At 37.7% G+C, this 23,810-nt stretch overlaps 13 protein-coding genes across 13 annotated transcripts; 9 read left to right on the top strand and 4 right to left on the bottom strand. All coding sequences in view use genetic code 12, as the record gives it.

Annotated features, from left to right (window-relative positions):
* Positions 1-200: 200 nt before the first annotated feature.
* CCT4 (chaperonin-containing T-complex subunit CCT4) lies at positions 201-1,808 on the top strand (the record flags this gene model as incomplete). The annotated part of the gene is made up of 1 exon (XM_064994879.1): positions 201-1,808. One exon carries the CDS (start codon positions 201-203, stop codon positions 1,806-1,808), a length of 1,608 nt encoding a protein of 535 aa, XP_064850951.1.
* A 276-nt stretch (positions 1,809-2,084) lies between these two features.
* CRD1 (cardiolipin synthase) lies at positions 2,085-2,981 on the top strand (the record flags this gene model as incomplete). The annotated part of the gene is made up of 1 exon (XM_064994878.1): positions 2,085-2,981. The coding sequence occupies one exon, from the start codon at positions 2,085-2,087 to the stop codon at positions 2,979-2,981; it is 897 nt and encodes a 298-aa protein (XP_064850950.1).
* Positions 2,982-3,176: 195 nt separating this feature from the next.
* Positions 3,177-4,202, top strand: PCD1 (8-oxo-dGTP diphosphatase; the record flags this gene model as incomplete). The annotated part of the gene is made up of 1 exon (XM_064994877.1): positions 3,177-4,202. The coding sequence occupies one exon, from the start codon at positions 3,177-3,179 to the stop codon at positions 4,200-4,202; it is 1,026 nt and encodes a 341-aa protein (XP_064850949.1).
* A 59-nt stretch (positions 4,203-4,261) lies between these two features.
* RAD14 (DNA repair protein RAD14) lies at positions 4,262-5,170 on the bottom strand (the record flags this gene model as incomplete). Its single annotated transcript, XM_064994876.1, has 1 exon — positions 4,262-5,170. One exon carries the CDS (start codon positions 5,168-5,170, stop codon positions 4,262-4,264), a length of 909 nt encoding a protein of 302 aa, XP_064850948.1.
* Positions 5,171-5,320: 150 nt separating this feature from the next.
* DASC09_012720 (uncharacterized protein) lies at positions 5,321-7,408 on the top strand (the record flags this gene model as incomplete). The annotated part of the gene is made up of 1 exon (XM_064994875.1): positions 5,321-7,408. The coding sequence occupies one exon, from the start codon at positions 5,321-5,323 to the stop codon at positions 7,406-7,408; it is 2,088 nt and encodes a 695-aa protein (XP_064850947.1).
* A 464-nt stretch (positions 7,409-7,872) lies between these two features.
* On the bottom strand, positions 7,873-9,009 carry DASC09_012710 (uncharacterized protein; the record flags this gene model as incomplete). Its single annotated transcript, XM_064994874.1, has 1 exon — positions 7,873-9,009. The coding sequence occupies one exon, from the start codon at positions 9,007-9,009 to the stop codon at positions 7,873-7,875; it is 1,137 nt and encodes a 378-aa protein (XP_064850946.1).
* A 268-nt stretch (positions 9,010-9,277) lies between these two features.
* On the top strand, positions 9,278-12,106 carry DASC09_012700 (uncharacterized protein; the record flags this gene model as incomplete). Its single annotated transcript, XM_064994873.1, has 3 exons — positions 9,278-9,317; positions 9,396-9,455; positions 9,513-12,106. The coding sequence occupies 3 exons, from the start codon at positions 9,278-9,280 to the stop codon at positions 12,104-12,106; spliced, it is 2,694 nt and encodes an 897-aa protein (XP_064850945.1).
* A 1,199-nt stretch (positions 12,107-13,305) lies between these two features.
* On the top strand, positions 13,306-14,715 carry PHO92 (mRNA-binding phosphate metabolism regulator; the record flags this gene model as incomplete). The annotated part of the gene is made up of 1 exon (XM_064994872.1): positions 13,306-14,715. The coding sequence occupies one exon, from the start codon at positions 13,306-13,308 to the stop codon at positions 14,713-14,715; it is 1,410 nt and encodes a 469-aa protein (XP_064850944.1).
* Positions 14,716-15,046: 331 nt separating this feature from the next.
* On the top strand, positions 15,047-16,105 carry MCM21 (Mcm21p; the record flags this gene model as incomplete). Its single annotated transcript, XM_064994871.1, has 1 exon — positions 15,047-16,105. The coding sequence occupies one exon, from the start codon at positions 15,047-15,049 to the stop codon at positions 16,103-16,105; it is 1,059 nt and encodes a 352-aa protein (XP_064850943.1).
* A 180-nt stretch (positions 16,106-16,285) lies between these two features.
* Positions 16,286-19,162, bottom strand: MDR1 (GTPase-activating protein MDR1; the record flags this gene model as incomplete). The annotated part of the gene is made up of 1 exon (XM_064994870.1): positions 16,286-19,162. One exon carries the CDS (start codon positions 19,160-19,162, stop codon positions 16,286-16,288), a length of 2,877 nt encoding a protein of 958 aa, XP_064850942.1.
* Positions 19,163-19,767: 605 nt separating this feature from the next.
* Positions 19,768-21,270, top strand: DASC09_012660 (uncharacterized protein; the record flags this gene model as incomplete). Its single annotated transcript, XM_064994869.1, has 1 exon — positions 19,768-21,270. One exon carries the CDS (start codon positions 19,768-19,770, stop codon positions 21,268-21,270), a length of 1,503 nt encoding a protein of 500 aa, XP_064850941.1.
* A 409-nt stretch (positions 21,271-21,679) lies between these two features.
* Positions 21,680-22,285, top strand: GAR1 (H/ACA snoRNP pseudouridylase subunit GAR1; the record flags this gene model as incomplete). Its single annotated transcript, XM_064994868.1, has 1 exon — positions 21,680-22,285. One exon carries the CDS (start codon positions 21,680-21,682, stop codon positions 22,283-22,285), a length of 606 nt encoding a protein of 201 aa, XP_064850940.1.
* Positions 22,286-22,473: 188 nt separating this feature from the next.
* On the bottom strand, positions 22,474-23,376 carry CMS1 (Cms1p; the record flags this gene model as incomplete). The annotated part of the gene is made up of 1 exon (XM_064994867.1): positions 22,474-23,376. The coding sequence occupies one exon, from the start codon at positions 23,374-23,376 to the stop codon at positions 22,474-22,476; it is 903 nt and encodes a 300-aa protein (XP_064850939.1).
* Positions 23,377-23,810: the final 434 nt, after the last annotated feature.

Raw genomic sequence — 23,810 nt, 5'->3', positions numbered from 1 at the left:
ATAAATTTTTGCCAAACGAACAGTTCTACCATGAGGAACCTTATCTGCCAGGTGTTAGAGTTAAATCACGTGCACAAGAGGGTAATAATAACATTGGCCTTTTTTTTTCTTCTCTTTGGAAAATTCATTGATTTTTTTTGAAAGTAAATAGAGGCAATATTGCAAAGAGGACTAGAATTATTCAGTAAGCAATTGAAAGAATGTCCAGCGCAGCTTCAGCCGCTAAAACGGCGCCTTCAAATGCCACCTTCAAGGATAAAGAAAAGCCACAAGAGGTGAGAAACTCCAATATTTTGGCTGCAAGAGCAGTGGCAGATGCCATCAAGACTTCTCTTGGTCCAAAAGGTATGGATAAAATGATCAAGACCGGCAAGGGGAAAATTATCATCTCCAATGATGGTCATACTATCTTGAAGCATATGGCAGTGTTGCATCCTGCTGCCAAGATGTTGGTTGATGTTTCTAAGGCTCAAGATGTCGAAGCTGGTGATGGTACCACGTCTGTTGTAGTCGTCACTGGTGCTTTATTGGGTGCTGCCGAGAAGTTATTGAAGAAAGGTATCCACCCTACCATAATAGCAGAATCTTTTCAAAGAGCTGCTGCAAAATCAGTGGAGATCTTGTTAGATATGGCTCAAAAGATTTCTTTGGATGACCGTGAAGCCTTGATAAAAGCTGCTTCGACATCCTTGTCTTCGAAGATTGTTTCCCAACATTCTAATTTGTTAGCTCCATTATCAGTAGACTCAGTGTTGAAAGTTCATGATCGTGTTAATAACCCATACTCTGTTGATTTGAACGATATCAGAATTATTAAGAAATTGGGCGGCACAATTGATGACACAGAATTGATCGACGGGATTGTATTGAACCAAAATGCTATTAAATCTGCTGGTGGTCCAATCAGAGTGGAAAAAGCGAAAATTGGGTTGATTCAATTCCAGTTGTCACCTCCAAAACCAGACATGGAAAACAATATAGTGATTAACGATTACAGACAGATGGATAAAATATTGAAAGAAGAAAGAGCCTATTTGTTGAATATGTGCAAGAAGATCAAAAAATCCAAATGTAATGTATTGTTGATCCAAAAATCTATTTTGAGAGATGCGGTTAACGACTTAGCGTTACACTTTTTGTCGAAGTTGAATATTATGGCCATTAAGGAGATTGAAAGAGACGAAGTTGAATTCATTGCCAAATCTTTGGGCTGCAAACCAATTGCGGACATTGATTCTTTCACTGAAGACAAATTAGGTCAAGCCGATTTGATCGAAGAAACAGACTCTAATGGATCTAAAATCGTTAAGATTACTGGTATCAAGCAAAGCACTTCGAATACCGTATCAGTCATAGTGAGAGGTGCTAATAACTTAGTTTTGGATGAAACCGAAAGATCTATCCACGATGCCTTGTGTGTTATTCGTTGTATCGTTAAAGAAAGAGGTTTGATCGCTGGTGGCGGAGCTCCAGAAATTGAAGTTTCCCGACAATTATTAAAGCTTTCTAGAGAGTTACCAGGAACTGAAGCTTTCTGCTTCAAGGGGTACGCAGAAGCTTTGGAAATCATTCCAGTAATTTTGGCGGAAAATGCTGGTTTGAATAGTATAAATGTGGTTACTGAATTGAGAAACAAGCACGAAAATGGGGAAAAATACGCTGGTATATCAGTGAGAAGATCTGGTGCTAGCAACACTTTCACTGAAAATGTTTTGCAACCAGTTTTGGTCAATATTAGTGCCATTACTCTTGCCAGTGAGTGTGTCAAGTCGATTTTGAGAATCGATGATATTACTTTTGCTAGATGAGCAGTTATGTATGTTGGTTATTAATCTTTTCATATCATCTGATACCGTTTTGTTCTTATTTTTACAGTTGTAAGATCTAGTTGTAATATTTATTTATATTTTGCGGGGGGTTTTTGATAAATATGTCCCGGGGAACAGACAGACAGACATCGTAGAAATCAAAAAAAATCTACGAAAAAAAAAAAAAAAAAAGCGGAAATTTCCAGTTTCTTAGACGGCGTCATACATTCAGGACCAAATACATAGACAAATATAATAGAAAAGCTAGCGTGAAAAATGAATGGTTTAGGGGTTTGGGCTAAGCTTGGTGTCACTTCCCTAAGGTTCGGGAAAAGTCAACTTGCTCCCCGGACTTTCAATCTTAACCTTTTCGTTAAGGCAAGCCAGTCATTTAACCGAGGTCTCACAACTTCGCTGATAACCCAGAATTCACATAATATCTCCTCAAAAGTAGTATCTAGCAAGCTTAAAGCCAAAGAGTTAATCAATAAATCAAAAGATTTACAGTCAAAAATATCAGCCCCAATAAAAAATATTCTTCCAAAGCATGAGAATATCTACACCTTACCAAACTTCCTCACTTTAACTAGAATAGCTGCAGCTCCACTAATAGGGTACTTCATTGTTAAGCAGCAGATTTCATTTGCCTTGCCATTTTTTATCTATTCATGTATTACTGATTTTGTTGATGGTTACATTGCTAGAAAGTATAACTTGAAGACAATTGTCGGTTCGATTATTGATCCAATGGCAGACAAGCTTTTGATGATCATAACTACCACGTCTCTAGCGATTTCCAACTATGATTTTCCAATGTATTTGGCGGTTTTAATCTTGGGTAAAGATATTCTAATGGGGATCTCTGCCATATTTATTCGGTACAAGTCGTTACCACCGCCAAAGACATTTATGAGATATTGGGACTTCAGCATACCCAGCGTTAAAGTCTTTCCTACTACAATCTCGAAGTACAATACGGCATTTCAAATGGTCTATGTAGTGTTAGCCATATTCAAGCCCGTTGTTGAGCCAACTATCGGTGATGTTGATACTCTATCGTTGATGAACATGCTCTTCGAGTATTATGGCTACTTTGTTGGGTTCACCACTGTCCTTGGAGGAAGCTCTTATTTATTTAGCAAAAATGCTGTCAAGTGGGTCAAACAAAACTAGGACCCGAGCTTTTGTTGTATATAGTTCCCAAGTATTTTTATATTCCGTTCAACCCGTCAATATTGTTAGTAAGCACTTAACGCACCTCAACAAAAAAAAAAAAAGGTTTAAGAAAATCGATAAGGAACAGCGGCACAAGCCAACTACCCATTGCATGGGCAGCGATAATCTCATTATATCATAATACCAGCGACGATGAGTACCGAGGCTTGCTTCTTACCGAATGTTATTTCATACAAGCCACTATATTATCACTCAAACACCAAGACAACGGTCTGGCATAAGCTTCCAATATCAAGAAGGTCAGCAGTTTTGGTAATTCTATTTCTTGGAAGGTGTGGAGAACTTAGAGTGATTTTGACGAAAAGATCAAGGTCGCTTAGAAACTTTTCCGGTCACGTATCTTTTCCCGGCGGGAAAGCTGATAATGGTTTGGAATCAGAGTGGGAAACATCACGAAGGGAGGCATTTGAAGAAATTGGATTTCCAAAATCAGACGAAGAGCTATCGAAGCTTGGACTCAAGCTCGAGAAGTTGAACTTTTTACCGTGTTTTGTAGCTAGAACCGTGTTAGCTGTCAGACCTTGTGTTGGGATATTGAGAACTCTGTCAGATGAGCTCAATATTTTGGATAAATCATTGCAATTTAGTCTAAACCCTGGAGAAAGTTCGAGCATTTTTTCAGTCCCATTGAGGGATTTCTTTGACCAAAGGAAAATCAAGAGTGTTAGCAAAGAAGCCAATTTGAAAATTGAGCTCCAAGAGAAGTCTAGTGAATATCTTGAGAAACGGGCAGTTAACACAAGTTGGGCAGGAATCAAATGGTGTTTAAGATCGCTAATATATCCACAGAGTAATCACGAAAATGAAGCTACTTGGTTAGCTGATGTCGATGACTTATCCTCTGAAGATGAGAGTAGTAATGCAGGTGCACAGAACCAACAAGTTAGGAACGTGTGGGGACTCACTGCCAATATCTTGTATGAGCTAGCACAGATAGCTTACAAAGGACAAGAATACTGGGACAAGAAAAGGAATATCGGAGAAGAAGAGCTACTCTATTCATTGTCTACAAGTGGAGGCCAACTTAAGGATGGCAAAAGAAGTGACTTTGAAGTCGGTATCATTAATGGTGACAAGAAAACTTCATTTGGTGATGTCTTACCAAAAGATGAAGAAAAAAGATTAATAGAAATTTACAATAATGGCTCAAAAATATAAAGATCAGGAGTATAAATTATATTAGATTTGATATAAATACAAAAGTCCGCAAGTTCTCACTAGAAATTAATCTCCTCAGTTTCCAATCCACAATCCTTACATCTTCTTCTAACCACAGTGCCGTCGACGTCTAGAGGCTCTGACCAATCATGAGCATGGCCATAACCATCATCTTTTTTTTCCCTTAATTTTCTTGTATATTCCTCAGCTCTAGTTCTCTTCTTCATTTCTTTTAACTTTGCTTCAAAATTCTTGGCTTTTTTGTCGATTTTATATTTCTGTCTTCGTAGCCATTCTTCATCTAACCCATCACTTCCTCCCCATTTCTTAAAGGCAAATTCCTCAATTTGATATCGCAAAAATAGTTGCATTCTGGAAAATTTAGCATGGGGATTTGGTTTTTCAATCTTGTTGAAAATACTGGTATCCATCAACTCTGATTCAGTTAGAAAATAATCTTGTTTACATTCAGTTTTTGTTAACAATGAATATTTTTCTGGCAACTTTTCTTTGCATTTATTGCAAACCCTGGAGCCATAAACATTGAAGAACTCCAGATTTATATCAATGGTATTGCATTCATAGCATTTAGGAGCTGCCGAAATATCCAACGGTGGAGCAGGATCTTGCACTCGCCGAATCTCTTTTGATTTTTCCTGCTGTTGCCGCCACTCATCCAAAGTCTTATCTGTTTCTGAGCGCCGTGGTTCCATTATATACCCTCCCTTGGTATCCTTTGTGTTTGATATATCATACTGAATGTAATCGCTTTTTTTGATCATTTTCTTGTTTTTTCGATTATCTTTGGCATTTCGATTACTAGCATCAGGCCTTTGAGCTGAGGTTTGGCCATTTAGTGAGCCATTTAGTAGATCCTTCTTTCGCTGTAGGGCTTTTGCTCTGTTTGCCTCCAACTTTTTTCTCTTCTGCTCCAAAGTGAGCTTCGAAACCCTGCTATTCTCTGACATGGTTGGCTGCGGAGAACTCAAAAAGTATCCATGATTCTGCCTCATCGCATCATCTCAGCTTGAAAAAACTATTTCCGTAAAGCCGCAGCGGTGTCTATCGCGTGCTCCGTACCGGTGCGTTGTCCCCTTCAGAAATATTTTGTGGACAGAATGAAACCTGTTGATCCTCAAATACAACAACTGTCTACACCAAGAAAGCTGGCTGCTATGTCGGAATTAAGGAAAGAATCAGCGCCTAAGAATGGCAGTGTATCATCACAGACTCACAATGATCTGTTAGCCAACGAAAAAACTGAGGAAAGCGTGAGAAATGCTCCAACAGTTGGCAAAAATGAACCTCAAATAACCACACTGATTGCTGATGAAAATAAGCTAACACCATTGAAATCTCCTTTAAACAAACCAAATCATGCCAGGAGATTTTCCCGAAGTGGTTTTAATTTGGGTATTACAATAACAGATTCCGGTCCAAATAGTGCCCTCACAACTCCAGATCAAAACAAAGTAGTCTCATCTCCGTTGATGAGATCTTCATCTCAGCATCAGAAAAGAAGCATTTCTGCAGTGCCCTCCCCAGTTATAGGTAACCATGTTATACAACAGAGACATTCTGTCAGCGCAAACAACTCTCCGGTGATATCCAATGGGTTTCCCTCAGGCCACCAAAACAGATCCTTTGGCCTTAAAAGATCCACTTCGATGTATCACAACCCTTCTAAGCTGTATCATCACCAACCATCTGCATCCACATCCACATCTTCTACAGGAGCAAGTAATCTCAGGAAACTGAGAGGTCTTGGAAGATCTTTGTCAATATCGTCTTCCATGTCCCAAATATCGTGCGATAATCCCCAAAGACCCGCTGATATCGACACTGACCATACGTCCATACTAAACTCTTCTACAATCAATGATACCGAATCAGAACATACCGTTCCTCCTTCAAGACACTCGCTCCTCTCTCCAGATCCAGTTGATGAAACTACTGAAAAATTGCGGCTTTTGGCATTGAAGGAAATGAGGGTTGTTGAGTTGAAGGATGAAATTAAGAATTTGACCTCTCTATTACAAACTGAAATGAAGGAATTACATGAACTCAGACAGTTTGTTCAAAAATCTTTATATAATAATTTGGGAAGCTCTAATAATAAGCTACACACTCATGCTCAAAGCGGGCAATCCACTGGCACCAACAAAAATAACTTATCACCACAAAATTCTGCTATAACTAATAGTAGAAACAGAGCCAATAGTTTATTGGGTGGTATATTGGGTGCAACCATTTCTTCGTCCACAGAGGGATCAGTCGATGATAACGCCTCAGAGGATCAAAATGGATCCAGGAATGGTAATAGTAGTCCTTCAAATAAGCGGATGTCTTCTGTTTGGGACAGTATTTCTAAGCCACTCAATTTATTCTCTCAGTTTGATAACATGTTGCAATCCGAGTTTGAAAAAATTTCAAACGGTGGGGTGATTAACGGAGGAGCGGGCTCAGGATTAACTGGAGTTGCTTCGCCTTTGTCAGCCAAAGAAGTGAGAGAAAAGTGCTCTCCAACCAAACAAAGAGACATGATGAATGAAATAGATGAATATGGAGGGGATAATGATGCAGATGATGATGACTTCTTCAAATGGGATGATGATTTTGATGACAATGCGGCTCATAACACACCTTCCAAACCTGAGCGTCAGAAATCATCCTCGCTTCAAAGAAGCTCATCGCTTGTGTTATCAAAGAACAAGTCGGAGAAAACTGCAAGTGGCTTAAAGCTCAGCAAGAATCCTTCTTATAGAAAGTCCATTAACATGAAAGACCATAAAATCATTATCCCTAAAAGATCAAATAATAGTAATTCTTCTGCCTCTAGCAGGAACTTCAAGGAATTATTTGATGATGGGAATAATGGTGCTGCTGGAAATGGGATAAATAACCCAATCATCGATTTGGCTAGTAGTAAACCATCTTTGAATCCTACGAAGGACCCAAATGAAGTTTTACAAACTGTCTCCTCTTCGCTTTGGAACTTCTACTCTGATGTAAAGGATGGTTTGCTCCTTTCTATTGAAGAAGAAGAACAACGTGTAAATAAGAATGATAACAGGCGCTCTGTGGGAAATTTTGAACAGAAGAACTCTTCGGTCAATAACCTAATTGATTTGGATAGTAGCCCAGAAAAATTCAAGGATAGTTTTCATTCTCCAGAGAATTCTGGAAGACTCAAAAAAGACAGTTGAATTGACTGCATTGCATTAAACTATATATATCATTGTTATTCGAGTTAATATTTACACCCATTTTTATGCCTTTTTCTTTTTTTTTTCTTCTAACCTCCTATGGTCTAAATTTCATGCATTCTTCCAGACCCGCATTTCATGACCATCATACTATGTTTTGTTTTATATCTGGAGGTACCAGTTTTTTGTTTATTTTTCTACATATGAGCATTTTTTATATCTGGAGGAACCAGTTTTTTTTTCTATATCTGAGCATTTTGTACATTAAATACTGATATTTCGTCGCACTCATCTCATTTTTTTGATACAAATTATTACCGATTATAAAGTTTGCAAATTGGAGAAGCTAGAAAGAGAAAATAACTAAAAAGTAAAAGACTTAATTTCTAATTAACTCAAATAAATGCCTGCAAACCCCTGATCTCGAATTATTTTATTTTTTTTTTTTTTTTTTTGCAAAAAGCCTAGAAAGAATCATCATCATTTAGGTAGTCACTAAAGATTTCAGATGAGCTCCGAGGAAGAATATTCTGACCATTAATCTTCCCTTTAATAAGAGCTCTAGCCTGGTCTGAACTAACTAAAACATCGCCATCATTCAAGCAGTCTAAAGGATCACCCAATCTTCTCTCCAGTGCAATCGCTGCTGCTTGAGGAGCAGTGAAAAGCACTTCATCCGCTTCAAGACCATTTATGTTATCACCGGTGCTAGTGTCGATGAATTTCTTACCACTTTCACAAAGAGCCACTTTCTTATTTGAGATATCCTTCATTAATTTCAAAAATTTCGAATTTTGGAATTTTGGAGAAAGCTCCAGATTATTATCGGTATTAAGATCGTCAACATGCTCCATAGTCTCTGCGATTTTGCTTGCAATATTCGAAAGCACCTCATTTTCTGGATGTACAGAGATGATATCTTGAGCTAATGGTTCTAGAACTAATTCAGACAGTCCTTGTAATGCAATTTCTTTTTCAATGTTGGAAAACGCCTGCTCAAAAATATCATCTTCATTCTCTAACTGCTGCGGATTTTCAGAATTATAAGCTTGATTTACTTCTGCTCGTGTATTTTGGAATATTGGCATCGATTGGTTTTGTAGAAAGTGACTATGATGCATTATTCTTATTTGGTTCTGTTGCAGTGACATCGCAGGAGCATGATGCAGAGGTAGTTGTTGCTGTGAGTGAGAAAATTGAGGTAATGGGCTCTGAGAATTCATTTTCAGGATATGGACGGAGTGATCGTGCTGTGAAACACTCATTTGAGAGAAATCTTTAATCCAATCATGTTGTACATTGGCAGGTCCCCGGTATTTCTGGTTGACTAGTGAATCATTGATCCCTTTTCTGGGATCCACCATGTTACCAACGATGCTGGTTTTCGTATCATTATTCATGAACAGGCTGAATTGATTTTCGAGTCTTCTATCCAATGTATTTAGATGATTATTGTGAAACTGTTTGCTCCTCGATGTTGACGGGACATTTGGATTATATTCATTACTAAGTACATTATTTTTAGAATTTGCAAAGCTAGTTAGCTTTGAAACTGAGCTGGAGGGCCCGCATGAAGCAGGATCGCTATTGAAGAAGGCCATAAATATTAATGTTGTTTTGAATTTCAATTATTTGTATGACAAAACAGCCAACATACAATCTATCAGGTCTTTACACTCGGATTGCAAAAATTAGTAATTTCGTCTCTCCACTTTTCGCAGAGGTGATGGAGATCGACCCCGGCACGTGTAAAGTTATACCAAAGATACGGGTACAACAAGCACCATGGCAAATAGAAAATCGCCGGGATGAGGAAGGCACAAAGGCAACAGGAATATCACCATCGTACAATATTGGAACCAGGCCGTGATGTGGATACTATCAGTGCCCAGTGGCACACATGAAGGAGGTATGAATGTTATTGCTGTGCAATCCAATTTTGGAGTGTCTCTAATTTCTAAATTACTAACATGGTGCGCCATTATAGAAGTCATCAAGAAAATAATTCTTCCGAACAAAGAGTATTCCGTTGGAAGAGGCCGCGATTGTGAGTGAAATCTGAGAATATTAAATACAAATTCCAAAATACTAACTAGTAATTCAGTGGATATTAGCCTTGCGTCTCATCCTTTCAGACAATCAGTTTCACAAATCCAGTTCAAACTCCAAGCTCTGGAAATAGCTGATCCAATAAATAACAATAATAAAATCCCACCGATTAAAATACTGGTCTGCGGAAGAGCAAAAACTCATATAAGTAAAGAACAGAAGTTTTCGATTCGTGATGGTAAGGATCCTAAAATATTGGAATATAATACAAGTCCAATAAAAATGGAGTTTGGCAAAGATCAAGCTAAATTGAAACTAGCTTTGATTTGGTCACCTATCTGTATAGGGTATTCTGCCAATGACATTATAACAGACGGTGATAAAACACAAGAAGTGGAACAATTTCTCGAAAGTAATTTGAAAGGATTGAACATTGAATACTGTGCAAGAATTACTGAAAACACAACATGCTTTTTACAATCTGACAAATTATCCACCAAGCTTGCTTTGGCATTAGTGAAAAATATTCTGATAGTTAACCCAGATTATGTTAAAGTGATCAAAAGACTTCTGGAAACCCCTGTTATGGCCATTGATCAAAATTATGATGACCAAAATATTCCTAGTAGAGATATTCCGCCATCAACAACATTATTGGAATATGACATGGCAAAAAAGTTCCCCAAAATAATGGATTACTTTCCAAATGAAGTGTATCGACCTAATCCTGAAAGATTGAATTTATTTAGACATTTCACTTTTGTTGTGACTGATAAGTCCCAATTCCAAAATTTAGAGGAGACTATTAAAGCCGGAGGAGGTAAAGTCATATATTATGACCTCGATGCATACATCGATGCTAATGATACGCTGAATAGCTCAAAGTTTGGGGGCGAGAAGCTTTATGAATATTGTTCTAAAGTCAAATCAGATTCAAAATTGGTGTTAATGAAGGGACTTACAGAGGATGACCCAATAAAGCTATTGAAATTTAAAATGTTGAAGAGAGCTTCGATTAAATTGAAAATAGCATTGCATAATTATCAGGAATTTTTTGACGTCGTTAAGAATTCTGACTCACTGATATTATTGCCTGGGCAGAATTCTGTGTCGGATAAGTCAATTGAAAAAGTACATAGTGACCTCAAAGAAAAATCTGATGAAGAAATAGCACCGCAGGCACCATCTAGTAAAAGAAGAAGAACAGCGAGGAATCGGACTAATATAATGTCGATGTTCTTAGGCGGAAACGAACCAGTGCAATCACAAGCTGGATCTTCGTCAAATTCGCCGGTACCATCATCATATGCCCAAAAATTAGAGGAAGATAATTTGAAGGAGTCCCCAAAATCCGTGATGCAAGTCCCAGATAGTATACCGCAAAATAGGGAAGGCGCCAAAACACTGGATGTGTATCACACTGCACATATTCATTCTTTACCCAATCAGTCACAATTTTCAGAACCAGTTTCAAATACCCAAGAACCAGTAGCGATAAAGACTGAAGAGGATATAATAGAAACACAGGCCTCCTTAGGAACTGATGTAAGAAAAAGAAGAAGACCTGAACGAAAGCCGAAGAGAACATTCGATGATCTATATGGGATTACTCAAGAAAGTGTGGGTGTTCCTGTACAGAAATCCGAAGTCGAGTCCCTTTCAAAAGTATCATATATGGCAACCAAATTAGCAGATACCAAAGTGGAGGAATCTTTACACATCGAAAAGAAAGCAGAGCCTTCGAATCCCGAAAAAGAGTGTATCGAGGGTAGTGACAAACAGCAAGAAGTTTTCAAGGCCTTTGATATTGTTCTTGGCAAGGATCCCGAAGTCCCATTACAGATGACTCCGGAGTCAGAAGGCTCAGAAAACAGATCAGATAATGGGAAAATATCCCTCATGGAAGCTGTCCGTAAAACAAAGAAGCTGATAGATGATAAAGCAATAAAGGAAGTTGGAGGTGATGAAGATATGAAGAGACAATTAAGTAGGAAAGAAATTGATAATATCAGACGACAAGTCAAGGTTGAGGAGTTCGAAGTGACAAGAAAACAGGCTAATGAGCCGAACGAAAGTGAAATGACAAAAAGCGGAGATTACTCAGATTGGTCTACAAGAAAGAATTTCAAAAAGTTCATTAAGAACTCAAAGAAAAATCAACAGTTGAAGAGGAACCAGGGATCGGTTTACAAAGAATATATAACATTCGAGGTTTATGATCTTGCCAAGGACGGAAAATTGAAAAATAAACCAGGGGAAGATGAAGTTGGCACCGTACATATAGTATCCGAGAACGAATTGAGTGTTTCAAAGGCTAAGGAATCCGATGAAGATAGTGATGATGGGGGTATATCAAAGTCGGGAAATCATTTCAAATTTTCTTGTGATCAGGTCCCATTGTCGACAACTCAGGATCTTTTTGTGGGTGATTCTGAAGATGATCAGGAAGTTATGTACGAGACTAAGAATGGTGCCAAATATAATACAAGGCGTAATACAAGGGGAAAATCGAACTCACTCAAGCGAAGGGTTGCGGGGGATGATGACTGTGAAAAAGATGATGGTGATGATGATGATGATGATGAAGAAGAAGAAGAAGAGGACGAAGAAGAGGAAAGGTCAATTGCAAGATTCAAATTTTCTAGTTGATTTAATATATCTATATATACATACTTTTACCATAAGGAAAGAAATTGGAGATTATAGTACATAAGGAAACTCAAATGCCATCTCATTCACCTGGAGCATGTAATTTTTCTCCATATGGATGTATTATCATGTATAGTAGATGCCGAAGTCGTGATTGGTATGATGTCTTAAATTTGCAGGACAATAAAAGTGGAAGCAACTGTTGCCTACCTAAGGGTCCCAGTCTACTAAAAAATAAGCTTTCCTCATATAAATCAGAAACAAGAACATTTTCTTTAGCTAATTGATAACGATGCAATAATGTTCTTGAATGGCAAGATTTCCTGTTCCTTTTTATTTATTTATTTTCTTATATCTTTTTTATGTTGAGTCATGCAGGTATATGAGCAGAATACTCTGTGTCCATCTATTGGTATAGTGATTGAATAGCACATTCCGCATGAGACCAGCCTTCGTAAACTGTTGGGTGGCAACAGGAAAAGGGAAGGAAATGCATTCCCGTTGAGATCAGAGGGTTCAAACCGGCGATTTGCAATATAACAATAGCTTGAGCTGCAGGCTATTGTATCCGCAGTTTAGACCAATTCTGAACCGCAATAGTCCACACACACACACACACACACACACATCCATACTTACACATAGTAAGTGTGAGGATATGTTTAATATACTAGGCTAGTCTCTATTATATTCGCCAATTTTTCCCATGCTCGGATTTCCAAATTCTTTTTTTTTTTCCAAGGCGATGCAAAAAAATGGATGATGTCCTTACATGAAAGGGCGTTGCCCAATTCCCGATCAGGAACCCACATCCAATGCTATGGATATAATCTCATATCGTAATCCTACAAATGCTGGTAAGATATTATTGCTATCTTAGCAGCACATAAGGTTCTTTTAGTTCATTCTGCTCTGAGGGTTTTAGAAAGAAATCTATTGAGCTTTTTATGTGGTCGCCACAGTCACAAGCGTTTGATCTACAACAGTATGTAGCAGTGCGTGGTAGATCGCAACTTAATCGGAAGATGTTTCGACCAGTTATTATCATTCATTGAGGACTATTAGAAAAAGCTTGTTTGTTCCTCATTTTTTTTGTTTTTCTTTTTGTTTTTTTTGTTTTTTTTTCCATCTTCATCCATCTATTATCTTTCTTTCCCTATATTACCAATTGCCATATGATCAACAACAGTAATCATCAGATGACTGCCCCAGATAACACCAACCCTCTCTTAATTTATAACTCCTTTATGTCGATCACCCAGAATAATAACTACAATAATGAGCAAAAAAACTCCGCTCCCATCAACCTGACTCTCAAAAGGGCCGTGGAGAGACAACCTTTGTTCCAATTATTGACCTTGAACCAAAAGACCAATGACTTAATCAAGAATAAAACAAACTTTCTCACCAACTCTGCTCTATCGTTGACTACCAAAAAAGGAAATACCGTTAACACCACCAGGCAACAACACAAATCCCTCAATGCTTTCACAGGAACTGGAAGTCCAAAATATGATCGATCTCAAACGACGCCTATTCCTGAATCCCATGAATCACTATCACAATCTAATTATCTTTCCATTGGTCGAAATTCTTTAGATGGTTACAATACAAACAATAATGCCGTTCATCCTCAAGATCAGCAGATGCAGTCTCCTGTTTTCAATAGTACTGTAACCCGCAGAAATTCCGAAGACATCTACCTCACCAAGCTAGACACCAATATAAGCCATAATCCCAAGAAAAGACACGAATTTCCAACCTCACCGGTAGAGTTTGCCAATTCTATCTGGTCTCCAAATGCCACTACATCTCCAACAGGAGCTAGTTTTGCCGGTTTAAGCTCGTCAAGTACCCCACACATTAACAGTAGTTTCCATGAGACAAGATTATTAGGTGATTCAGACTATACCGATTGTGGAGGAGTTAATAGATTCGGAAATGAGTCAAGCAGATACTCTGTTAATCAATATGAGCTACCATCATCGACTAGTTCGTATGCTCCTTCTAGTCAAGAATCCACTTTTGATCAACATAGTTTCACCTCAACATACAGTCCTATCAGTACTAGCTTCGAGTTTGCTAGACAAGAAAATACTCACAATTATTCGTTCAAGCAGACAACCAGCGATGAGTATTCTCACCAACCTGGAATAATCTCCCCTCCAAACTTCAATCTTCATGAATCTTCTCGCTTTTTCAACATCAAATTGTCCTCAGTAACTGAGCTCCAAAATGCATTCTATTCAAAATTTTGGTCATCCAATAATCAATTCATAAATAAAAAGCTACTAGAGGTCCTTTCAACCAATCACCCGGTCTATTTGTTGTTTTCGGTCCATGGATACCATTCCTTTAGTGGGATAGCTCAGTTGCTCTCTGGATTCCAAAATAACTTGAGCAGTGACCAAATCCTCTTCAATTTGCAGTTCACATTCGTTAAAGAGATGAGCTTGAATTATTTTCAATCTTTAGCCATCTCTGCTCACCAACACCAAAGTGTTATCAATTGCGCCGATGGTCAGGAAATCTCCGTATTAACAGCATCCACCATAGTTGAAATTTTTAAGACTGTTCATTCAGGACAAAGTTTCTTGACTAATAACTAACATTGCTTTCAATTCTCTTCTCAAATTATATCAAAATACTTTCATTACCTTCCTTTTTGTTCATTTACACTTGTGTTTTACTAATATATATTTATATTCATTTTATTCTGGATTCTGCGATATTTATTCTATTATATATCTGCTATTTAATGTCACCTTTTAACTTCACAACAGTAATCTTTGAATGTCATCTGGCTTCAATAGCTTCTGTGTAAATCATTCCCGGGTAATGCATGACGCGCACCGTCCCTTCATTTTTTGTAAACATTGGGGCATCAGCTATCACGTACATAACATAAATAACGGAGAAAGCTGCTGATATTGGGCCAGTATGCCAATTATGGACGAGAGAATAGAACAGTTAGAGAAACAACTCAGCGAGATCGATAATGAAAATCAAGAACTTCTTCAAGAGTTGAGGGATCACTTGGATCCATCGCTCCACAGTTTAATGACGAAATTGTACTCTGATCTTGAGAACCTGGAATATACCCAAGACGAAACCACGATATTGAATGAAATTATAAGCAACGAGGACCCATTATTTTCAAGTAACGAGGCCCCCCAACTTTCTTTAGGAAGTTTAGATAAAACCAGAGATAGTCAAGGATTCGCTGACCAAATGGATCCATCAATATCTAAGTTTTTCAAAACTACGAACAGGAAAAGAAGATTTGATAACCTAGAAGGCAAACTAAATGAGGAAACTAAGTTGCAAATGCTCAAGAAAAAGACAGAGCAGGAATTGATTGACTCAACAATGGTTGAGAGCTTGACAAGATTGTTTGGCATAACAGCATTTGCAGTTAGTGATCCTTCCTTTATATCTCATGCCCAAAACAACGCTTCTTCAGAGGGCCTTTACAACGATGAACATCACTTGTTGGGTATACGACTAGATACTTATAATGAGACCACCAAGCAATTCCAAGCCCCGTACTATATTATCCTAAAGAGAAATGACAAAAACGACGAGTTTTTCATATTCAAGCACACCATACCTAAGTATATCCATTTAACTGAACTCGAATCCCGCTATTTGAACCTTGACTTGAATAAATTTGTCAGTGAGGTCTATACCAGGCTTTCGTTGGTGCTTCGAAAGAAAATTATGCTCGAGAAAGTCGAAACCAGTTTGAAAGGTATCGAACTAATTGATGCGGATTTATCGTTCAGCAAAGTGACATTTCAACTTTCAAATGGGTTAAAATTGCAATTGCTGTTGGACTTTACTGAAGTAGCTAATGCCTGTGTATTGGAAAGCGCAAATGCTAGATTAAGCACTGATAAAAAATTGTTGGTTCAAAGTATTATGAAGGGATCCTATTTTACTTTAGTTGATAAGTTTCAGTCAGCTTTAGAAGTAATGAAGCCCGATTATAGTATGTAGATTTTTCTACCGAGAATTATGAATTTGTGGATTAAGATGACTATAGATATGGTTACAAGATATGAAATATGTATCATTGATGACAAATGGTGCAAATGAGAAGAAAAAAAAAAAGAAAAAAAAGAAAAAAAAGAAAAAAGAAAAAATAAATCAACACATAGGCTTCGACGTTCGCCACATTCAGGCAGAGCTTGCTTCTTTTTCTTTCGCATTATCCTTAGATTCGTTTAAAACATTAACTTCAGCTCCCTTGAGCAAATCAGTATCAGTTGTTCCAACATCAGAAGAAATGAAATCGTCATCTTCTTCTTCATCAACTGAGGCCTGATGCTTAGACGCAGAGCTGGTGGCCCTAGATCTTTTGAATGTTGAAGCAGTTGGAGAGGTAATGCTTTGCACATCGTCAATTCGGCGTCTAACTTCATTAGCAACTTTTCTACCGTCGGCAACAAGAGTATCAAACATATTACGGATATTAAAATGCGATTGAGCATTTTTAATCGGCTTATTAATATCGATGGAGCTGGCAAGAATTTCTCCAAAGAATAATTCGTATGACTCATCAGCCAAAATCACCATTCTGAAAGTTGGAAGGTCCATTGCCAAAGGATGATCTGGATCTAACGCCTTATTTGCCTTCAAAGATTGTGACTTTTTCTTATCTTTTTCATCAATATATTCCTCTGTGGCTAACTCTCCATAATCCGACTTTCTATCATCATCGTGAATGCTGATAAGATGGTCTTCTGTTTTAAGTTCATCAATCTCCTGTTCAGGTCTGGCATAAGAAAAGCAATTTTGAAGGAATTTGCTAGCAGCAGACAAATAACGTTCACCTTGTCTGTGTCTATAAAACTGCTCATCCACAGTTAGATTCGGTGGCGAAATAACGTCTTCGTTATCTGGATTTTCTGCTAATAATTTCTTGTATTCATTCATTCTTTTGGCAATTACTTGGTCAATTTCCCTTTGAGTGATGGAATCAAACACCCAGCCTTCTCTTAACGGTCTGGTCAAATAAATAATACCTTCTGACATTTGCAACATTCCTTCTTTGTCAATATATCCAGATCCTGTAGAATCGTACAAATCAAAAAACGTTTTTATCATCGACATTAAGTCATTATAAGTCCATTTGTTAAGACCTATAGCAACATCGGAGAGCGCCAAACCCCCTTGAAACTCCGAATCCCAAGAGACGAATAAACGGTGCAAAAATTCCTCTTGGTTCTTACTGTCTGCCACGTTTGAAACAATAACCCAGCCGGTAATTTGGGACAAGAACTTTTCAAATTGCTCAAAATTCATCAAACTGGATCCAGTTCCCTTCTGAATATTATCCGTTTCTAAGACCTGGTAAAATCTGTCGTAAATATTGGATAAATTATTGGTATCCAAGTTTGGTAGCTTGGGTAAGTTTCTAATTTGTGTACGTTTAATGAAGCTTTCAATGTTCAGGAAAACACTATTCTTATGCTTTCTACGATAAGATTTGACTGTATCATTGGTAATATCTTGGAATTCCTTAAAAGCAACCACCAACAATTCTTGAAAGTTGGTTATTTGTCTATAGGTTTCGTTTTTGGAGGTTGGGTGTGCTGATTCATCCAATTTCCCAAAATAATTTTTGATAACTTGGATAAAAGAACCGTCATCTGTAGTTTTCAACAATTTTTCTCCATTAACTCTCATAATGGCTAAAGCAACTTGAAATAAGGTTCTAGGGCCTTGCAAGAATAATATATCGATGATTCTAGACGAGAAAACTAAAGGCATAGAATTGATAAATAATGACAAAAACCATGGCAATGAGATGATTGATAATTGAATATCATTGTGTGTTATATGCTCCCATAGTATTGGCATGGTTTTCTCGACCAAGGCTTCAAACACCCTTTGATCTAATAAAGTACCATACATAGTTTTTGAATAATATCCAGGAGTGTACTTGTCACATAAAGTACATAAACACCAGAACGCTTGCTCTTCGGACATGAAAATCAACAATTCTGCCACCACGATATTCATTGCTTGACAGTATCCAACATCAGGATTTTTCCAGGAATAAGCTGTCAATACTCTTCTCAATCTGGAGATCCCTTCATCTGATTGATAAGCTGCGTACTCTGGTAACGATCTGTTCAAATCTTTCTCAATTTCTTCAATGGCAATTGAGGTCTTATCGGCATTATCATCCAAGATCTGTTGATAAATCCCTATATTTTCATATCTAGAATAAATAGACCCAGAACATAGTTCCCAAATTTCTCCTCTTAGTCTGTTTGGTAAGCCGACCCTGATCAACTTATAAAACATTTCTTGTTTCACGATATTCAAGTTGCGGCCATTGACTTTCATGAACTCAAACCACAACCTCATCTTTGATTTATCTCTCAACTTTTTGGTATTTCCCGGAAACTTGAACATCAAGCCTAAACCGCCAGCCGGAATTTGTAAATCCAGATCTTGTCCAGCAGGAGAGTTCTTGAACATTAAATATTCAGAATATAACGTCTTTAAGAATGGCTTCAATTGTTTGACACAACCCAAGTTTGTGTCCAAAGATTTTTTCAATAATAGAGAGAACCGTTCTGAATTGGACCTTATCCCAATGAATTGAATGGTAAGACGCAACCCAGAAAACGTAGTGATAATCAATCCAAAAACATAGGATTTCAGGGGCAATCGTTCAACTTTTCTAATTGTTGATAAATGAATGGTGAAATTAAAATCACGCCCATTGAAGCCATCTTTGAATATCAAGTACTGTTCGGTCAAAAAGAGCCTACCTGACCAGAATACGTCATTATGGTTTACGTGAGATTCACCATTGACCAATGGACTGGTGGTTGGACTTGAAAAATCTTGGGAGTTCTTAGCGGTTTCATTATAGTGTAATGAAACCTCAGCGGCCGAGTCAATTTGAATTGTTTGGCTTTCAGGTAAATGAAACTCGTCTCTGAATAACTCGTCTCTACTAGGCTTCTTCTCAGCATTTGCCTGATCAAAGAGACCAAGTTCAGATACCTTTGACCTCAATGCCAGTAAAAAAGACATTTTTTAACGCTAGCACTCGAAACAATTGGAAAAGAAAACTAATATATCAAACTCCCAGGATGGTATTTATTCCTATCGATAATGGCTTTTCTAGAATGCTGGTTGTAGCAACTACTTGACACACCCGATATTGAAAGCTGGTTGGTTGTGTCAGCTTTAGCCTCATCATCGCCCGCCCGTGAAATCGCTCACAACCAAAAATAGCACAATCTGCCGGGTAAGGGGTTCTCTCTCCCTGTATCATAGCGTATCTATATGCAATGATATCGTGAGTAGTGCACCTAGGCTCTTGCGTGTCAGGAATTTTGCGAAGGGGACAGGTTTCACCATGTAACTGAGTTTTCAACCTACTGTTGGTACTACCCAGTTGTTATCTCTGCTACTCTTGGTCTGCGTGTGTATCATACCCCATTAAACTCCTGCACACATTCCAATCCAGGAAAATATCTCATCAACAGCCTCGTTCGTTTATATTCTCCCCCTCGTCGCTCTTGTTGAACCGGCAAATATCCATAATTATCGCCAACCAAAGAATTGGAATAAAGCATTAATCAACAGCGTAGTCTGCGCAAGAAAAAATTCAACAAGTGAATAATAGTAGAAAAATGTCCAATACTAGACAAGCACTACCTCAAGCACAGACGAATCCCGCTGCTGCTAGCCAATATTTTTCCAATTTATACGTTCAGTTTGAAAGAAGGCCAGACTTATTCCCTAAAAGCATCCAGAATAAGACCGCCACATTATGTCTCAAGTTGGAGACCTATTATAAAAAAAAGGCCGAAGATGCTAGAGATATAAGGAGAACAATTGATGAATTAGAACAAACCTTGGAATCCCAAGGTGGTTCTAATGAAATGAAAAACAGGTACAAGCAAAAATTTATCCACAGACAAACACAATTCTTAAGACTAAAAAGAACAAAGTTAAGTGCGGCTGACTTTCAAACCGTTTCTGTTATTGGTAAGGGTGCGTTTGGTGAAGTGAAGCTTGTGCAAAAGAAAGATAATGGTAAAGTATTTGCGATGAAAACCTTGTTAAAATCTGAGATGTTCAAGAGAAACGAATTGGCCCACATTAAAGCAGAAAGAGATATTTTGGCCCAAAGTGACACTCCATGGGTTGTTGCTTTGCATTACTCTTTCCAAGACGCCAAGTATTTGTATCTTATCATGGAGTTCTTGCCTGGTGGAGATTTAATGACTTTATTGATTAGATTGAATACTTTCACCGAAGACATCACAAAGTTCTACATGGCTGAATGTGTTTTGGCTATTGAAGAAGTACATAAGTTGGGCTATATTCATAGAGATATCAAGCCTGATAATATTCTAATTGGTAGTGACGGACACATCAAGCTTTCAGATTTCGGTTTGGCAACAGGATTCCACAAGACACATGATGCAAACTACTACAAGAAATTATTAGAAAAGGGGATGAATATCAACCAGAATAGTGCATTCAACAACAAAAACAAAAGAAATACCACCATTGTTGACTCAATTCAATTAACCATGTCTAATAATGAAAGGATTCAAACATGGAGAAAATCCAGAAGAATGCTTGCCTACTCCACCGTTGGTACTCCTAATTACATTGCTCCAGAAGTCTTCACAAATGAAGGGTACGGTAGGGAATGTGATTGGTGGTCCCTTGGTGCTATTATGTATGAATGTCTTGTTGGTTACCCACCATTTTGTTCGGATACTAATCAAGAAACTTACATGAAAATTGTTAACTGGAGACAATCTTTGGAGTTTCCTGATGATGTTCATTTGAGTATTGAGTCTGAGGATTTGATCAAGAAATTTTTGTGTGACAATAAGAATAGAATTGGTCTTAATGGCGCGGTTGAAATAAAGAACCATGCCTTCTTCAGGGGTGTGGACTGGGCCACTATACGACAAATCCAAGCACCATTCATACCAAGATTGAATAGTATCACAGACACTCGTTTCTTCCCTATTGATGAATTAGAGCAGATGCCAGACTCGCCATATTTGAGAGACGATAGCGGAGGCCAGGAAGAAGACAGCTTAGGCGAATTGCCATTTATCGGTTATACTTATTCGAGATTCGATAACTTAATGAGAAGAAACATTATATAGTCTGTGGGTATCATGAAAATTTTCCTTTAATTATAGAGATTTATGTTAGTTTGTTTTATTCTATTTCTGCTCCTGTTTTCATTGTATGTTCTGGTTCGTTTTCATATCTTTTTCTGTTACTTGTAACACATACTGAGAAATATTCTTTGTACAAGCTTTCTAATGTAGCGATTTCCCTGAGGGAATATCCAACTTTTTGTAAAGTTTGGTGAATTATTTTATAGTATCCATTGATGTGGGCATGTTATGTCTTGCACGTGATCGTTATTTCATTTTTTTTTTTTTTTTTTTTCCCAATTTTTTGCTTTTAATTCTGCGCAGAGAAAAAAAAAAAAATTATGAAAAGTTTTCACAAGTCTGTTGTAAGTGTAGCATCAAGCCCAAATTTATTAAACAACAACCAACAATAATGTCAGGAAGAGGTGGATTTAGAGGAGGCCGTGGCGGCCGTGGTGGGTTCAGAAACTCTGCCCCACAAGGCCCTCCAGACCAAGTTTTTGAAATGGGAGCTTTTCTCCATGCCTGTGAAGGTGACATTGTGTGCCGCTCCATCAATACCAAGATTCCATACTTCAATGCTCCAATCTACTTAGAAAACAAAACTCAAGTGGGGAAAGTCGATGAAATTTTGGGACCTTTAAATGACGTCTATTTCACCATCAAGCCTTCTGAAGGGGTACAGGCCACTTCTTTCTCCGAAGGAGACAGATTCTATATTGCCGGAGACAAATTGTTACCAAAAGAAAGATTCACACCTAAACCTAAGGTTGTTGGCCCAAAGCCAAAGAAACCAAAGAATGTTGGTGGTTCTCGTGGTGGCAGGGGCGGCTTCGGTGGTAGAGGTGGCTTCGGTGGTAGAGGTGGCTCCAGAGGTGGATTTGGTGGTAGAGGTGGCTCCAGAGGTGGCTTCGGTGGTAGAGGCGGTTCCAGAGGTGGTTTCAGTAGCAGAGGTGGTTCCAGGGGTGGTTCCAGAGGTGGTTTCAGTAGAGGCAGAGGTGGTTTTGGTAGAAGCTAGGAGAGTTTATGAAGCGCGTTATTACTTTGTATTTTGTGTTGTTATTCATATATGTACTATTTATGATATAATTTATTTTTATTGTTTTTTGTCTCGTCTCAAATAAAACAGAGAGTTTACGACTTATCCGGAATTAAACGGTCTTTTTAACTTGTATTTCTATACAAAATAATAATATAATACATTTTTCAAAAAAGGTGGATCTTGGCACCCTCAATAGTCAAGTCTTTCAAATTGCTAAACAACTCTTCCGAATCCCAAATATTTCTCTTCTTTTGATCCAAATAAGAACTATCAATAATGATCACTTTAATTTCAGACAATTTCAAGGATGAGTTTTCGGTTTTCAAGAGCTTTGTTATTCTTGCAGGAGTAGATGTTAATATTCTAGACCTGGTAGTCTTCAAGATCTTCATATCATCTTTGAGTTTGTTTTTAGAGATCAACTTGATAGATGAGGTTGAAATATCCTTTGTGGCTCTGTGAACATCACAAACTCTGATAGCTGATGATGAAAGGATTAATATGAACTTTCTGTCTTCTTCACTTTCATTAGCTTCATTATTATTATTCTTTTTGCCCTTGTTTTTCTTATTATTCTTCTTTAGGGATTTTTCTGGTAGGTATTTCTTGAAGTTGTCTTCCAAAAAGCCCTTTAACCCATCCAAATTTCTCTTCTTTTCCCAAAATCCAGTATATTTAAATACATTCTTCGGAATATATAATTCTGAGAGTTCCAATGGTGTTAAATCAGGATACTTTACTCTGACTTTGGAACCAAAGAACTCGGCAATCCTTTCAGGTGATTCGGTAGAAAGGTTCAATTTTTGTTCAATATCATGTTCCATACGTTGCTTCTTTTTGATTACAAAAGAGTCACTTTTTCTTTTTCTCTTATTAGTATTATCTTCAGCATCAATTTCCGTAGACTTCTTTGTCTCTTCTTGGACCTGTTCACTGGCAGTCCCTTCAGATGCCATCGCATCTTCCATGTCTTCTAACTGAACGGCTTCGCCAGCAATCGTATCATTTTCTTCTTCAAAATCATCGTACGAGTAGTCCAATCCATCATCAAGGTCGTCACCAGCCATTTTGAAAGTAATATTATGGCGTTAATTATTTCTGCTTATTGCACAAGGAGAGCAATTTCTAACAAATATTTTTTTAGTAAAAAAAAAAAAAAAAAAATTTTTTCTTAATTATTTCAACATGCATAACTGATTTGCGATGAGTTGATTCAAATCATTAATTCCTAATGATTGATCTTTATAAGCAAAAATTCAGCTCTTAGCGAAAATCAGGTGATACAGGTTCAGCGATTTGAAAGAAATTTCGAAACCGATGACTCTAAATACAAAACTTCACAGGATAATCCTCATTTTGCTTCTTATTGTTAGAATTTTCAAGATTCGTTACCAATCACTCTTTTGGAGTCTATCCATTGGTCTATTCATTCCTCTCTTTGGTGTATTTCATCCAGGGAGCCAGTATTTCAGTTTCATTTCTCCTGCTGACCCCAACAAGT

Source organism: Saccharomycopsis crataegensis (genome assembly GCF_037102585.1).
Source record: "Saccharomycopsis crataegensis DNA, jcf7180000000073, whole genome shotgun sequence".
Taxonomy (NCBI): Eukaryota; Fungi; Ascomycota; class Saccharomycetes; order Ascoideales; family Saccharomycopsidaceae; genus Saccharomycopsis; species Saccharomycopsis crataegensis.
This window is presented reverse-complemented; position numbering and strand designations above follow the sequence as displayed.